This window comes from Gallinula chloropus (assembly GCF_964237585.1).
Source record: "Gallinula chloropus genome assembly, chromosome: 7".
Taxonomy (NCBI): Eukaryota; Metazoa; Chordata; class Aves; order Gruiformes; family Rallidae; genus Gallinula; species Gallinula chloropus.
Genome location: NC_140092.1, coordinates 2915927 through 2930468, shown reverse-complemented (window position 1 = coordinate 2930468; position 14542 = coordinate 2915927). Strand labels below are relative to the sequence as shown.

Genomic DNA, 14542 nt, shown 5'->3' with positions numbered 1-14542 from the left:
ATTAGACTTGCTCTTCGTTCGTCAAGTAGCACGTGGCACGATGCTCACAAGCACTGTGAACAGTGGTTTCTTTCATTATGATTGGCTAGTGGAGAGACATGATACTTCTGAAGAAAAAAAAAATCTTTGAGTCTGTATGTGTACAGTAGGTAGAGAAAGAAACTGTAGTGCAAGTGTGGAGCTGGACACAAAATAGGTTTGTAACAGGGTAAATATTGTTTGGGTACAGTCCAGGGGCTGAGGACTTGAGCTTTCAGATATGTTGGCCATGTTTTAAGAGCTGGTTAATTTTTCAAAATTCTTGAAAAGTCTTCAAAGCTGCTGGTTGAAAGACTCAGGTGCTGTCAGGAGTAAGAACAGCCATGGTACAACAGCTGATCCACACTGTATGTTTTACGTACGCTCGTGTTTATCATAATGAGTATTGTTCTGTTGAGAAATGAATCTTTTGGAAGTAAATGAGAAACTGTAACCTGTGTGTGTTGTCCTGTGGCAGGTACCAAATAACCAATAATGGTAAAAATGCTGAGGTGCAGCCTAAGTACTGTAATGCATTCGTTTCCACTGTTCTTGCAAAACACTTGTACTGGATTTTTTCAATACAATCTTAATTCTTCCAGCACATAAAGCAGTGCTTTATAAAAGACTTTAAAATGTTGCTAGTAAACACTTCTTTTTTTATCAAATTAATTTATAGAGGGCATGAAGGAGGAACCTGAAAGGCTGTTTGAGGAACTGCTTGAGAGGGCCAAAGCTGGAGAACCGAAAGCACAAACGGAGGTAATTTTATGTGCTCTTTGTCCAGTCTTGTTTGCTCTCAGTTCCAAAAATAGCACTGCCTGCTGTAGAACTATTATCTCTTCTCTAGTTGAACTGTATCTGTTTTGATCTTAAACTATGCAAAGAAAGGTGATGCCAGATGGTTGCTCTGTCATGAGAAAGGCTGCTTGCTTGGGAATGTTACTGTTTTCCTCTCCAACCCTTGAGTAAACCTTTAGGATGGGTTTGAAAAGTGGGAGACTGAAAGCATGGAGAAGGTTGAGAACTGCTTTTCCTTTTTCCTTTTTTCTTTTTTCCTTTTTTCTTTTTTCCTTTTTCTTTTTTTCTTTCCTTTTTTTCCTTTTCTTTTTAAAAAAGCATGTGCCAAAGAGTTACTTGTTGAGGTGTGCAGATTCGGATTTGAGACAATTCAATTTGCACATTTTAGAAAAGAAGCCCCTCCTTGTTTATAGAAACCAGCTATTTTTATTGTGTAATTGCAGATATAATTGAATTAATAAAGGCAGTTCTGTCTCTCTACGTGTTAGCACTTTAGGTGTCCCTTAGGTTTTAGAAAAATTATGCCAGTTTTCCACTACATTCCATTGTCTGGTGTATTGGTCCAGTATAAATATCTTTAAATTGTTTAGAAATGTTTTTACTTGTGTTTAATTTGGTTAGTGTTTTACTTGAGCATTCTTTTCCAGCTTCAGCTTTGATGGCAAATGGGAATAGTTACGGGCTCCAACATCCTCATTTGTGGCTTTTCTTTTCCCCAAGGAGCACTATTGCTCTTTTTGAAAATAAATGTAAAAAGTGGGGATGGGAAAGAAATCCTTTTAAAGCTGGTAAAAAAAAAAAATATGACAATGCCAGGCTCTCTCCCAAATCCAGCTGAATTTGTTTGAGGGGCAGACTGTCCTTGGAGTTGTAACGTGAGACAGTAATAAATTCCTCACCTTTGAAACAGCCAGTGGCTTTGCAGAGGATGAAGCCTTAGCCTTGAGAGGATCCCTGCAGTAAAATCAACATTATGGCTCTATTTGTCCACACAAAAGAAAGCAAACCCCATAAATATTCTTTCAGGATACAGCTTCCAGTTGAGTAAGAAATATCTTAGGTAATCTAACTCTATGATATGTGCATGTTTCTATGTAAGTTTATATTTTTACTCCTTCTCAATTCATTCCACCTTCACCCCCTTTAGCTCTTAACAGTGTACACTTTCTATTCCCACACAATAATAGGATCCTTCTTGTAAAGAGATCCAGCATACAATTTTGCCTCAGTATGCACTCAGGATGAATTGACTGCCTGAAAAGGAACCCCAAATACAGTTGGTTTTCTGTGCCATCAAATTCCTTGTGACTTGTGGGGAGGGTGTTAACTTTTAGTTTTTAACCCCCCCCCAAAAATATATTTATTCTCTGTTGCTGAATAGATTTAGAATCAGTTAGAAAAATCTGTTTTTCTTTCTTAGCTTTGTAGTACGAATGAGAAGCTGAGATGGCACTGTTGTGCTGTTTGCTAATAATTATGAAGTCAAACATAAGAAATCACTCAGTTCACTGGCTTGTAGTTATTACTATAAGTTTATTCAAAAATAACCCTGCAATGACTATGGAAATAAATGCACTTTGAGCGGCTGTCAACCTGCATTACTGTAGCTTCATGTAGTTTCTTTATTGAGAAATAAGTGTAAGGCAATTATGTAAATGAGACACCCACAGCTGGAATTCTGTAATGGAGAAAAGGCAGGTCTGTGTCTTGAACGGGAGGATCTCTGCAAGGGGACTGCTTGAGATAACTGCCCTGGTTGGCAAAGCCCATAGGTGAGAGCAGCCTTTGGAGAAGGACAGCACAAAGGTCTCTGTTAAGTCATGACCAGCTATGATTTCATTTCACAGTTTTAGCTCAGGGGTGAAGAAAATCCCTGATTAAATAACACATCTGAGGTTAACGTCTTTTCCCCATCAGTTCTCCTTCCTTTTGACTGCTGTGGGACAGGTCTTTGTATCCATCTTCTGGTGGTCCTGTGCAGGAGATTTGCTCTGACAATGAAAGGTGGCTGTCCCACCACGTGTGTTCAGAGTGAGCTGGTAGACCTTCCAGTGGTGTCTCGTGGAAAGCCTTGATGTTTGTCATGGCACGTGGAGGTGGGATTTATTACTACCAAGAATTTTAACATAAACAAAGAATCTTGTAATTTTCATAATCAAAATAAAGGGAAAATATTTTCTGGTTGCTCAGATTTTAGGGGTGGGTTCTGTGAATGTTTTTTGGAAGGGGTAGATAACTATACCTTAATGTTGAACTTCCAAAAACAAAATAAAACAAACAAATCCTCAAAAAAACTCACTAACAACCTTCTCCCCGCCCCCCCACCCAAAAAAAACAAACCCAAACAACAAAATGAAGCAAACAAACACTTATGTCATAAAACAGGTGTTATCCTCTTGTTTTGTCATGCAGTAGCCAGGTGGAATATGGCTAATTCTGTAATCTGCTATGTTATGTTGCATTATGAGTTTTTATGTCCAAGAGATCCTTATAAACTTAAGAGCTGCATCATTAAGTGCTACTACTCTTGAAGCTTTTCTCAAAATCCTCAATGGCTATAAATATAAACATACTCAAGAAACAGCTGTTCTTGTCAGAGGATGTTATCTACCATGTAACTTGTTCAAGCAATTCTTCTCTGAAATAAATAGCTGAAGGTACATCTGCAGCTGGCTGATAAATTACCAGGCAATTGCACTACTGAGGCTGAAATATTAAAATAAAATTGCCCTGTATCTCATATACTTGTTCTGCCATTGTATCTGTGCACTGCTCATTGAACTCTGGCATAACTTTGTAATCATTGTTTAGTTCTGGCTTTTATATTCTTTAGTCCCCTTTTTTTCTTCTTTCTGTTCACTCTATGTGCTGTGGGCTTAATCAGTCTGAAGCTGTTGGACCACCCACTTAGATGTATGAATCCACTTGCAAAGCTGGAGACCTCGCCTTTAATGGGAGAAGATGATACATGGTTTTTAATGAGATCAGAGTGTTTAGTCTGCATTGGAATAATATGAATTTTAAATCCTTCAAAGGCGTTTCCTTAGTCCCCTTTATAGCAAAAGCAAAGTTTTGGAGAAACTGTCAAACAGGGGTTTTGCAGCAGATAGTACAGTGGATTTATGGAGCATTAATTACCCCTAGAATGGAACCATATTAACAGTAAGGAAAGAAGGATTGTAGTGAGCCAGGCAAAAGCATTTCCCAGATTCTCCATATGTGCAGATTATCCAGTAGTTTTTGGCCACTTTCTGCCATTTAATGTTTTGTTGTATTGTGATAAGCAGAAGTGTTTCATGCTGTTGCATAAATACATTTGCCAGTTTCTTGCTATGTGTTTCAATTTTAGAGAAGGAAGAAAAAAGGTGGTGTTTTTTCTTATCTGTAAGACAGTAATATAGATAATTGCTCCATAATTTCTGTAATCCTAAATAATAGGATTTTCACAGACTACCTCACTTTAATTGATTGATGCTTAGGCAGTATTAGTTTTATTCTATTCATTAACTAATCACGAGTGTGCTTTGACTTTCAGTGGCTAAAGTGGTTTCAGTGCTGAAACCTCCTTCCATGTCAAGGCCCTTTGTCAATAGCTTGCACTGAATTTTTTAGTTTAAAGTAAAGCTAACAATGTTGCCTGACCATTGTTATAGGAGGAAATCAAGCCAAGAGAAGACCACTTTCAATACTACTTTTAATGCCAGGAGGTTTAGTGAATCCTGATAGATGCTGAAAAAATGATGGCAGCTAATTCACTGACCTGGCCAAACGTGTTGCAATTCTTTCTTGCTTCCAGATCTGGAAACTGATCCTGCTCTGCAGAAGATTGACTTACAGCTATGTTCTTTAGTTCAAGGAGCAAATGTTTTGACCTTTTCTTCAGAGACAATTTATTCTAGCTGAGTTCCAGGGAAGGGGTGGAGAGGGAGGGAGAGATTGGAGTACATTGCAGTTATTGAAAGAGTTCTCTTCCCTACTTATTCTAGGTGGGGAAACACTTCTTAAGATTAGCTGAAGAAGAGGATGAAGAACTTAACAATTGTAGTGCAGTTGATTGGTTCATCCTTGCTGCTAAGCAAGGCCGAAGAGAAGCTGTCAAACTGCTGCGGAGGTGCCTGGCAGACAGGAGAGGTAAAAGTTCTCAGGGACCTTTTGCTTGCACTTCCTAATTTACCTGAAATAATACTGTGTTCATTTTAACACTGAAAAAGGGGGTTAAAATCTCATGGGGATATCTGTGGCAAAAATTATGTGAGTAGTTGGTGACATGTTCAAACAGGCAATTTAAAAAGCAACACTGATACTACTCATAAAAGCATTTCTATTAATTATTTGCTTGAATTCCTCCATGGAATTCATTCTCATTCTTCCCCTCCCTACCTTCCATTGAAATTTCTTTTCTTTTACTGTGAAGGTCATATATAACCACACACCACCTACATATCTGCTGTTGTTTCATTCTTTTGCTCCTCTCCAACCTCTCTCCTAATTGGTCTTTTTCACTGTCTTCTCCCACTGTTAAGATTCACATCTTCCTTCATGCCACTTCCCACGCTTGGAATGGTCTCCTCTCGTCTGCCAACTCTCTGAACTCTGATGTAAAAGAGAAAAAAAACCCAAACCAAAACCCCAAAGCAAACACTTTCATTATATCATTAAATGCTTGCTGCCTTCTCCATGTCACCTGTACATAACTGCACCAGCTCTTGCCTGAACTGCTGTACTTCAAAAGCTGAAGCAAGACATAAGGATAATGCATGTCTTGTACAGCTTAAACTTAAGCAATGTGATTAGAGTTTGATAAGCAGTAGGCACAGAAAGGCATTTGAGTAATTTACTTAGATGGTCAAGACGTGAATGAAACTTGAGAAGTTTCAGACTAAACTGAGAAAAATAGATTGTGGGGAAATCTGTCATTTCTGCATGGGTGTGGGATAATAGTATCTAATGTATTTTTCTTTTCTTGAGGCATCACTTCTGAGAATGAGCAAGAAGTGAAGAAATTATCATCTGAGACTGACTTGGAGAGGGCTGTGAGGAAAGCTGCCTTAGTCATGTATTGGAAATTAAACCCGAAGAAGAAGAAGCAATTAGCAGTTTCTGAACTACTGGAAAACGTTGGGCAAGTTGACAGTGAAGGTTTGTTTGTGAACTGATTTATGGTACTGATAAAATGCAGACTTACAGGCAGAATATAGCTAGGAACCTAAATGGCTTTATAAACACTCAGGCATAGGATAAAAGTAGATGTATGTCTACTTAAGAAAAAGTAACTATTAATGACTAACTCTCTTTCAATAACTGTGCTCTCTGGACCAATAAAGTTAGTTCATAAAAGCCTGCCAGCTCTTGCTGTAGCTTGTGATTCAGTTAAGCACTCATACAAGTAAGCAAGTATTAAAAAATATCTTCCCTCAACACTCACTGCCCTTGGAAAATAAAACTTTTATGACTTTGCTGTGTTTGATTTTATTTTTTTTAGGGTTTTTTTTTTTTTCCTGAGCATCCATCCTGATGCCTTAGTAAGGTATTTCAATTACAAAGTCAGTCTTCTAGACATCTGGCTTACTCTGCCATTAAGTCAGTGTAAGTTAGCTGTACCAATGCTGTTCCCTTTTCTAGAGTGGCAGTTGGAGTACAGAAAGCTACTTGTTACCAGTTTATATGTGTGTCTTTTCCTGACTTTGAGGAAATACTGTTCTCCACATATTGCAACTTCAAGAACTTTCCAGTTATTGTTTGATCCTTTTAATGGACTGCTTTGACTTCCATAAACTTTCTCATTGAACCAGATGGTGAGAAGCAACCTGGCCCAGTCCCAAAGTCAGTGCAGAAGCAGAGAAGAATGCTGGAGCGATTAGTGAGCAGTGAATGTGAGTGGATGCTGCTTTTTTCAGTCTTTGATGGTGGTTTTGGGTTCTATTTTGTTTTGTTAAGTAATTTTGTGCTGAATGTGTAGCAAGTTTGAATTGCTATAAACTGATGGTGTTGGTTTACTGTATGTCCCAGGTAAACAAGGGATCTGCATGTGAACTCACACACATCACTGTTGCAGTCAACTCATCAGTGATGAGCTTACTAAGAGGACTTTCTGTGTCATTTGTTATTTTTATATTCTTGCCCTTTCAGCACTTACAAGCCTATTCAGCAAAACAAATTCTGCACTTTCAATAAGTTTATTTTTAGTCCTAAGCCGTAGTAAGCTTTCTGATTACAATAAGATAATTAATTATGCAACCATTTAATGCAGACAGTTCCCTGTTCTGTTTGCTTTGCTTCTGTTTGCCATTCACTTATAATTCATGTTTGTCTTTTTATATTTGTTCAAGAACTGATATAGGAAAGATGCACCAAGATACTCTTTTCATAACTTAGCTCATATAACTATGAGGAGAATTAAATCACTCCACAAACACAGGGTCAGATTTGTACACCCAAATCTGTGATTTTTGTAAAGTGGGGGTGTTGGACTTGAAATAAAGGTCTCCATAGCCCTGCCTACCAAAGAAATGTTGCTGGGCCTTCAGGAGTAAAGGCAAACTATTAAATTAAAAAAAAATCATTATAAACAATGCAGCATGTTCTGGATTCTTTGGTAATTCAAGAGTGTCAGAAAAGGAACTTGCAGTTTTATTTTTTATTTATATATATATATATTTAAAGGCTTAAATGGCAGATAAAATTACAGGAGAGTAAATGAACCTACATGTAAGCGTAGGCAGAAATTGATGTGCATATTTTTCCTGTTCTACGATGGATGGGGGAGGCAGGGGAATTTGTCATAACTAAATTGAAGAAAAAAAAATCTATGAATAATAAAGTGGAATCTACAACATACGCTTCTTGTATCAATTTAAAAGACACTTGGGTGACAAAATACTAATAACATTTAAAACCGAAAAGTTTTCATCAAACACTTGAAGTAGGAGTTAAGCTGTTACCTCTTCTCTAGAGAGCTTTTATCTTTTCATGGATGAACAAGACAGCTGTTACTCTCCAGCATTTACTTCTCTGATCCATCTTGCCAGCAGCAGATTCTTCCTTCAAAACTTACATTGACAGTGCTTGGAAGATAACTTTTAAACTGGATAGGTGTTTGGAGATATGTGATCTGGAGCATCCTTAATGGAGGCATAAACAGAAGATTAGTGCTGACATTGTCAGTGGACAGTTGTTGCATGCCTGGGAGGAGTATACATGTCATTACATATGATAGGTCATCTATACATAGTAAGTTAATAACAGCTTTCCTCTCAGGATACACCCCAGTGCTGTAAAAGTGCCATTAATGATTTTTTTGTCAAGTTCTAACCATGTCCTCTTGCTGATTCCACACCAAAAAGACTTATTTTACCACTTACGTTTTGTCCCAACAGGAGAGTAACTTTAGATGACACACTTGGTATTAGTCTTGATCTGAACTGCACCAAAGACAGATAAGGAGTCTCAATTTCTTTGTGCAAGTAATATCACCTACAGTCTGTGAATGACAAGAGCAGTTAGCAAAAAACCCCCAAATCCTTTCTTGCCTCTTGGGAAGCAAATGCAACATCCATGTTGTGAGATTAAATACAGATTATAAAATGCTGGGGGCTTTTAAAACTCTTTTAACACCCATCTTTCTCTGGCAGGTATCTTGACACAAAGACTTTATTTTGTCCTGGATCTACAGTGGTTTCAATATTAAATACTGATACATTTATATACAACTTCTTTAATCGTAGCATTTTTGTAAAATTAAAAAAAATATAGGGCCAAACCCACTAATAATCTGATATTAAATTTAGCAAAGCAATACAGTTTTCTGCCTTTTCAAAATCTTAAACTAGTATTAAGCAGGCCAGCTTTTATATCTCTGTATCAGCTAAACTTACTGTGTAGGAGGTGTGTTACAGATTTTTGTCATTCAAAAGTCTTTCATATCTACAGCAATGTCATTTGCTTTAGTATATAGAAAAAAGTTGCTGTTAATTATCCTCCTTTACAAACGACATCAGGCTTGTCTACCATAGAAACTAGCTAATCCATGCTAATGTGAGGAACTCGCTGTGAAGTGAGTTTGAAGGAGTGTATAAATCACTTTTGTCTTGCAGCATCTGTAGTTTTTGGCAGTAGAAGCCTTCCTTCTACTCACAGGAGTCGATAAGGATTTTTCTAGGGCAGAGTGAGGAATTTGGTGTACAACTGCTTCATAGAGTTTGGGGGGGGGGGCTTTTGTATAGCCATATAGCATATTAAATTAATACACTATAGATAATCTATATTTAGTATTGTAGATAGGAATAACTGGGTGTTTTCCATAAGTGTATGTCTGTAACTTCTGAAGTCAGAAGAATGACCATTACGTGCCAAACCAGTAGTCAGTTTTTCAGTTACTAATACACCTTGCTTACTATTCCTTTGCAGGTTTTTTTCTTTTCAATGTAGCTGTTAGTTAAAAACTTTGCTCAAGAAGTGATTTAAAGCTGTGTGACCTAATGCAATAGCCTTCTTTTTTCCTTGGAATACTTGCACATCAGCTGCATTCGCTCTCTCTGTTCTCCTGCTTACTGGTGTATTAAATTTACCTACTGGTCTGACCAGATTCAGAGTAGTCAGATATTGCTGGCACAAGCAACTTGTTGTTTTCAGTGCAGATCTCGGAACAAGTTGCATGGTAAGCTGGTATTACTGGTAGTTAAGTTTTTGAAGCCCAGAGTGGATCTTCTTTAATACCAGGAAAGAAAAATATATGTTCCAGCTCCTAATCAGTACAGTGTTATAGTAATATTATTTACTCCAAGTCTTCATTTTATCTTTCAGCTAAAAAATTTATTGCTTTGGATGACTTTGTTGAAATTACCAAGAAGTATGCCAAGGGAATCATCCCATCTAACCTGATTATGCAGGAAGAGGAAGATGATGAATTGGCAGGGAAGAGTCCTGAAGAGTTACCCCTACGACTGAAGGTAAAAAGACAATACTGAACAGGTTGTGTGGAAGGGCTCTTAACTTGCATATTCTGGCCAAGACAGAGGTGGCTTGTACTTGATTCTCAAAGCTGATGTTTAGTCTGTATAGGTCAGTACAAGAATTGTGACTAGAATTTGGTTTTGGACTTGACTTCATATATATATATGTGTGTGTGTGTGTGTATATGTATGTTCACAGTTTCATATATATGAATCATATATTTGAGAGAAAGGGATAATGTTTTTCCCTGGAAGAGGGCAGTCTGCCATCATTGCATCTCAGTGAGGATTTAAATGTGCCTATCATAACAGCTGTATTTTTTATTACAGATGTTATCATATGCTTCATATATTTCTTATTGAAACAGAAGCGAGCATGTGGGGAAAATTATCCATAGCCTTGAGGTGTGAAAAGGTTCTTTTATGAAGGAACTCAAAAATAGTGGAACTTGCTATTAGTGGTTTTCTATAATGATAGTTCTCTAGGTAATGGAAGAAGGGAAAATTAGGGTGCATGCATGCAATACTGGTATAAATTTCAAGCAAGACGGTGTGTTTTCTAGCTGTTGATTTGAGTGCTGCTGTTGCAATTCTTGTCATTTTGTTGTCTGTTATCATATGGTTGTGGGGCACGATGGGTGTCTCTTTCCAGTCTCTTGAATAACCAATATTCTGAAAGAGATGACTTACAGAGAAGAACAGGGATACCTTCACTAGGAAATAAGCTTATGCCCAAGCCATTGTGTGTGGTGCCACAGTTCATCACAATATATAGATCTTTGCTGAAGCATTCTTTGCTTTTCCCTTGAACTAATTAATGTAAAAGAGTAAGTTCTGAGAAAACAAAAGGATTGTTTGCAGCATCTAAAGTGTAGCTACAGTATTTGAATATGTGTTTGAAAAATCCTATACCTTTTTATTGATCCTATGTAAAGTGTGTGGTTGGTCATAGGGAGAGCATCTAATCCAGCAGCAGTTCCTCTGTGGTCTGGTGCTGGAAAATGCCACGTAAGATGATAGGTAGAATTTTAAGATCCTGTACAGTGACTGTTGTGGAGTTAAAAGAATCCCTAAACATGTAGTAATTATAGTTAAAATAGCTTACAAACCAGATTTTGACAGCTGCATCCCTCAATACTTAGGAAGAATTGTTTAAAAGATAAACCACAGCTGTAAAGACTTCCTGTAAGTGCATATGAATCATATGCACTGCTTTCTGTAGTGCATATGCATAGCAGGATCTATAGCATTATCCTTGCAGAACAGTGGCGGAGTTAAGTGCTTTAAAGCTACCGTCCTCACAGCTCAAGTAATGATTTAAGATAAACTACATGGCTGCAGTCCTGTACTATCTTCAGGATGAAATTACAGCAGAATATTTGACTAGGAAGCCATTTAATTATGTGTGTCAAAGGTAATGAAATACGTCTTTTCTGAAATCAAAATCGCCTCTGAGCTTCATCTGACTGCATTAATCAAAATAGAGCTAATAATCTCAGGCAAAGTAATCTCATTTTATTGGCAACATTTGTCTGAAATATAAATCTTTTCGTGTCAGCTGAGGTTAGACGACCGACTGCTACTGTTTCAGCTAAGAATAATTGTGATGTAAAGCTATGAAACTGCTCATAAATAAAATGCCTCTCTCTCTCTCTTTCCAGGTTATAAAATATCCACTTCATGCCATTATGGAAATTAAAGAATACCTTATAGATATTGCATCCAAGGCAGGAATGCATTGGCTGTCTACCATTGTTCCAACACACCATATCAACGCTCTCATCTTTTTCTTCATCATAAGTAATCTGACAATTGATTTTTTTGCCTTCGTTATTCCATTAGTCATATTCTATTTGTCCTTCATTTCTATGGTGATTTGCACACTGAAGGTGTTTCAGGACAGTAAGGCTTGGGAAAACTTCCGCGCTTTGACTGACTTGCTGCTTCGTTTTGAACCAAACCTAGACGTTGAGCAAGCCGAGGTAAACTTTGGATGGAATCACTTAGAGCCATACATTTATTTTTTACTCTCGGTGTTCTTTGTCATATTTTCCTTCCCTATAGCAAGCAAAGACTGTATACCATGCTCAGAGTTAGCTACCGTCTCAGTTTTCTTCACAGTGACAAGTTACATGAGTTTAAGCACGTGTGCAGAACCATACACACGAAGAGCATTAATGACTGAGATAGCAGCAGGTTGCTTATCCCTGCTGCAGGTATTACCTGGGAATTTTGGCTACCTGAAATTCTTAGGTAAAACCTTCTTTACTGTTCCTGTAGGCCATTTCTTTGTGATAAATGTCAGCATCCCGTGCCTTCTGTTTTTGTACTTGTTCTATCTTTTCTTTAGAATGGCACAACTACGGAATTTTAAGGGCACCTACTGCTACCTGGTCCCATACCTGGTGTGCTTCATGTGGTGCGAGCTCTCCGTGGTCATCCTGCGGGAGTCCTCGGGCATCGGGCTCGTTCGTGCATCCATTGGTTATTTCCTGTTTCTCTTTGCGCTCCCGGTCCTAGGGGTAGGCATTGCACTGATGTGTCTTATCCATTTCATCAAGTGGTTTGTGTCTCTGGAGCTGGTGAAAATTGTCGTGACTCTGGTTCTGTGTGCCATTCCCTTGCTCTTCCGATGGTGGACGAAAGTGAACTTCTCTGTAGTTGAAATGGTTAAATCCCTCACTCGAAGCTCCATTGTGAAACTCATCCTGGTGTGGATTACGGCTGTGGTGTTGTTCTGTTGGTTCTATGTGTATCGATCAGAGGGGATGAAAGTTTACAACTCCACCTTGACATGGAATCAGTATGCGTTCCTCTGCGGACCCAGGTCGTGGAAGGAGACTAACATGGCACGTACTCAGATCCTGTGTAGTCACCTGGAAGGACACCGAGTGACGTGGACTGGGCGGTTCAAATACGTGCGCGTGACAGAGATCGACAATAGTGCAGAATCTGCAATAAATATGCTCCCGCTTTTTATTGGCGATTGGATGAGATGCTTGTATGGTGAAACCTACCCTCTTTGTGACCCCAAAAACGTTACACAGGAGGAGGAGGAATTGTGTCGTCTCAAGTATTTGACAAAGCATAACTGCCACATGAAAATGTTTGATCGGTACAAATTTGAAATAACTGTGGGCATGCCTTTCAGTAGCAAAAACGGAACCAAGCCGATAGAGGAGGATGATATAACCAAAGATATTGTGCTGAAGGCAAGCAATGAGTTTAAAAAAGTGTTGTTGAACTTGAGGCAAGGAAGTATAATTGAATTCAGCACAATTCTGGAGGGTCGTCTTGGCAGTAAATGGCCTGTCTTTGAACTGAAAGCAATCACTTGCTTGAATTGCATGTCTAAACTCTTACCTGCAGGCAGGCATGTGAAAATAGAGCATGACTGGAGGAGCACAGTGCATAAAGCAATTAAATTCGCTTTTGATTTTTTCTTCTTCCCATTCCTGTCAGCTGCATAATGAGCTCTCATGTTGGTTCAGTGGTATCTTCAGTGTACGCTGCATTTACATCACCAAAGGTTTGGCTTCTTACAAGGTAAAGAACAGAACTCCAAACAATCACTTTGCTGTGGCAGTGCTCAAAACGTATGCTGATGTAGAGCATTGGTTGAGTTTTGTAAGTGTACACACTGTATCCTGACTTTAAATGCCATATGGCTGAAGTAATATATACTAATTTAATATTATAAATGAATGCAGGGGATTGCTGCTGACTAATTGCATGGAGACTATTTTGTCCAAAATGGATATGTATTTGCTCGTGGTACAACACTAGATGAGTTCACTTGCTCAGTGTTAAAAGCACTTTACTCTTTACATATTCACAACGTGCCCATTTGTATTTTCACAGGTATGATTTAGAATAGGTGGCTGACAACAGCTTCTGTTGCATTATATTGCTTGTATTTATTTGGTGTTTTCTAGAAAAAAAAGTGATCTTCTAGTCATTACCCAGTGGTGATACCTGCGTACAGAACTCTGTTCCGCTATTTGTCCAGAAGATAATGACCTTGATGTGTTTTGAAAGGGCACACTATTTCACACCCCAGCAAGGTTGTAAAAAGTCCTCAAGCTTCCATTTTGCATTAAGTAATCTTTACAAAATACACTATTTCTTCTGATTGGTGATGATGGCTCTAGGTATGACACTAAGGTATAATCCATGCTGGTGTGTGAAGGACAAACACTACAGAGCAAGGCTGGTATTGAGATGGTACCAGTACCAGAGAAGCCAAAGCAACTGAAAAGAGTCCTTCGAAGTCTACAGTGGAAACTGAAACTGAATGTTTAATGATTTGTATTGTGCAAATAAACACAAAATACAAACTTGAATTAAATGGGTGAAGCATCTCTTTGTAGTGCTTTGACATTGCGAGCAGTTATTTGTGTGGCATTGATAAAGGATTTCACTGAACAATACTATTTAGATGTTTCGAACATTCTGGTCTGAGATACTTTAAGCTGTACTTCACATTATTTAAGCTATCAGTAAAATCTGACCATGCCAGGTGAAGTTTTTGTGGCTGTAAGCCAAGCCTGACATGGCAGAGCAGGAGCTTTGCCCATCCAGTGCCACACAGTTGTGTTTGAACCCATCAGAAAATCTGTGAAGCACAGTCATGCCTTCCAGGTGTTTCTAGTTTTGAAAAATATCCCTCCCTGCTTCCACCTGGGGAAAAGATGTGGTATAATATGACAGGTAAATGCCACTTTTTGATGTAGTTTCATTTACTTGTTGGCTAGAAACAGGCTACACTTAGC

At 38.3% G+C, this 14542-nt stretch overlaps 1 protein-coding gene across 1 annotated transcript in view; it reads left to right on the top strand.

The window, feature by feature from the left end:
- WFS1 (wolframin ER transmembrane glycoprotein) overlaps positions 1 to 14101 on the top strand; it is a 33008-nt gene extending 18907 nt beyond the window's left edge. The window contains exons 3-8 of the mRNA XM_084267062.1: positions 698 to 780; positions 4806 to 4950; positions 5788 to 5958; positions 6612 to 6692; positions 9622 to 9767; positions 11432 to 14101. Coding sequence (XP_084123188.1) covers positions 698 to 780; positions 4806 to 4950; positions 5788 to 5958; positions 6612 to 6692; positions 9622 to 9767; positions 11432 to 13240 — 2435 coding nt within the window. The 3' untranslated portion in view covers positions 13241 to 14101. The remainder of the gene's footprint in view (positions 1 to 697; positions 781 to 4805; positions 4951 to 5787; positions 5959 to 6611; positions 6693 to 9621; positions 9768 to 11431) is intronic.
- Positions 14102 to 14542: the final 441 nt, after the last annotated feature.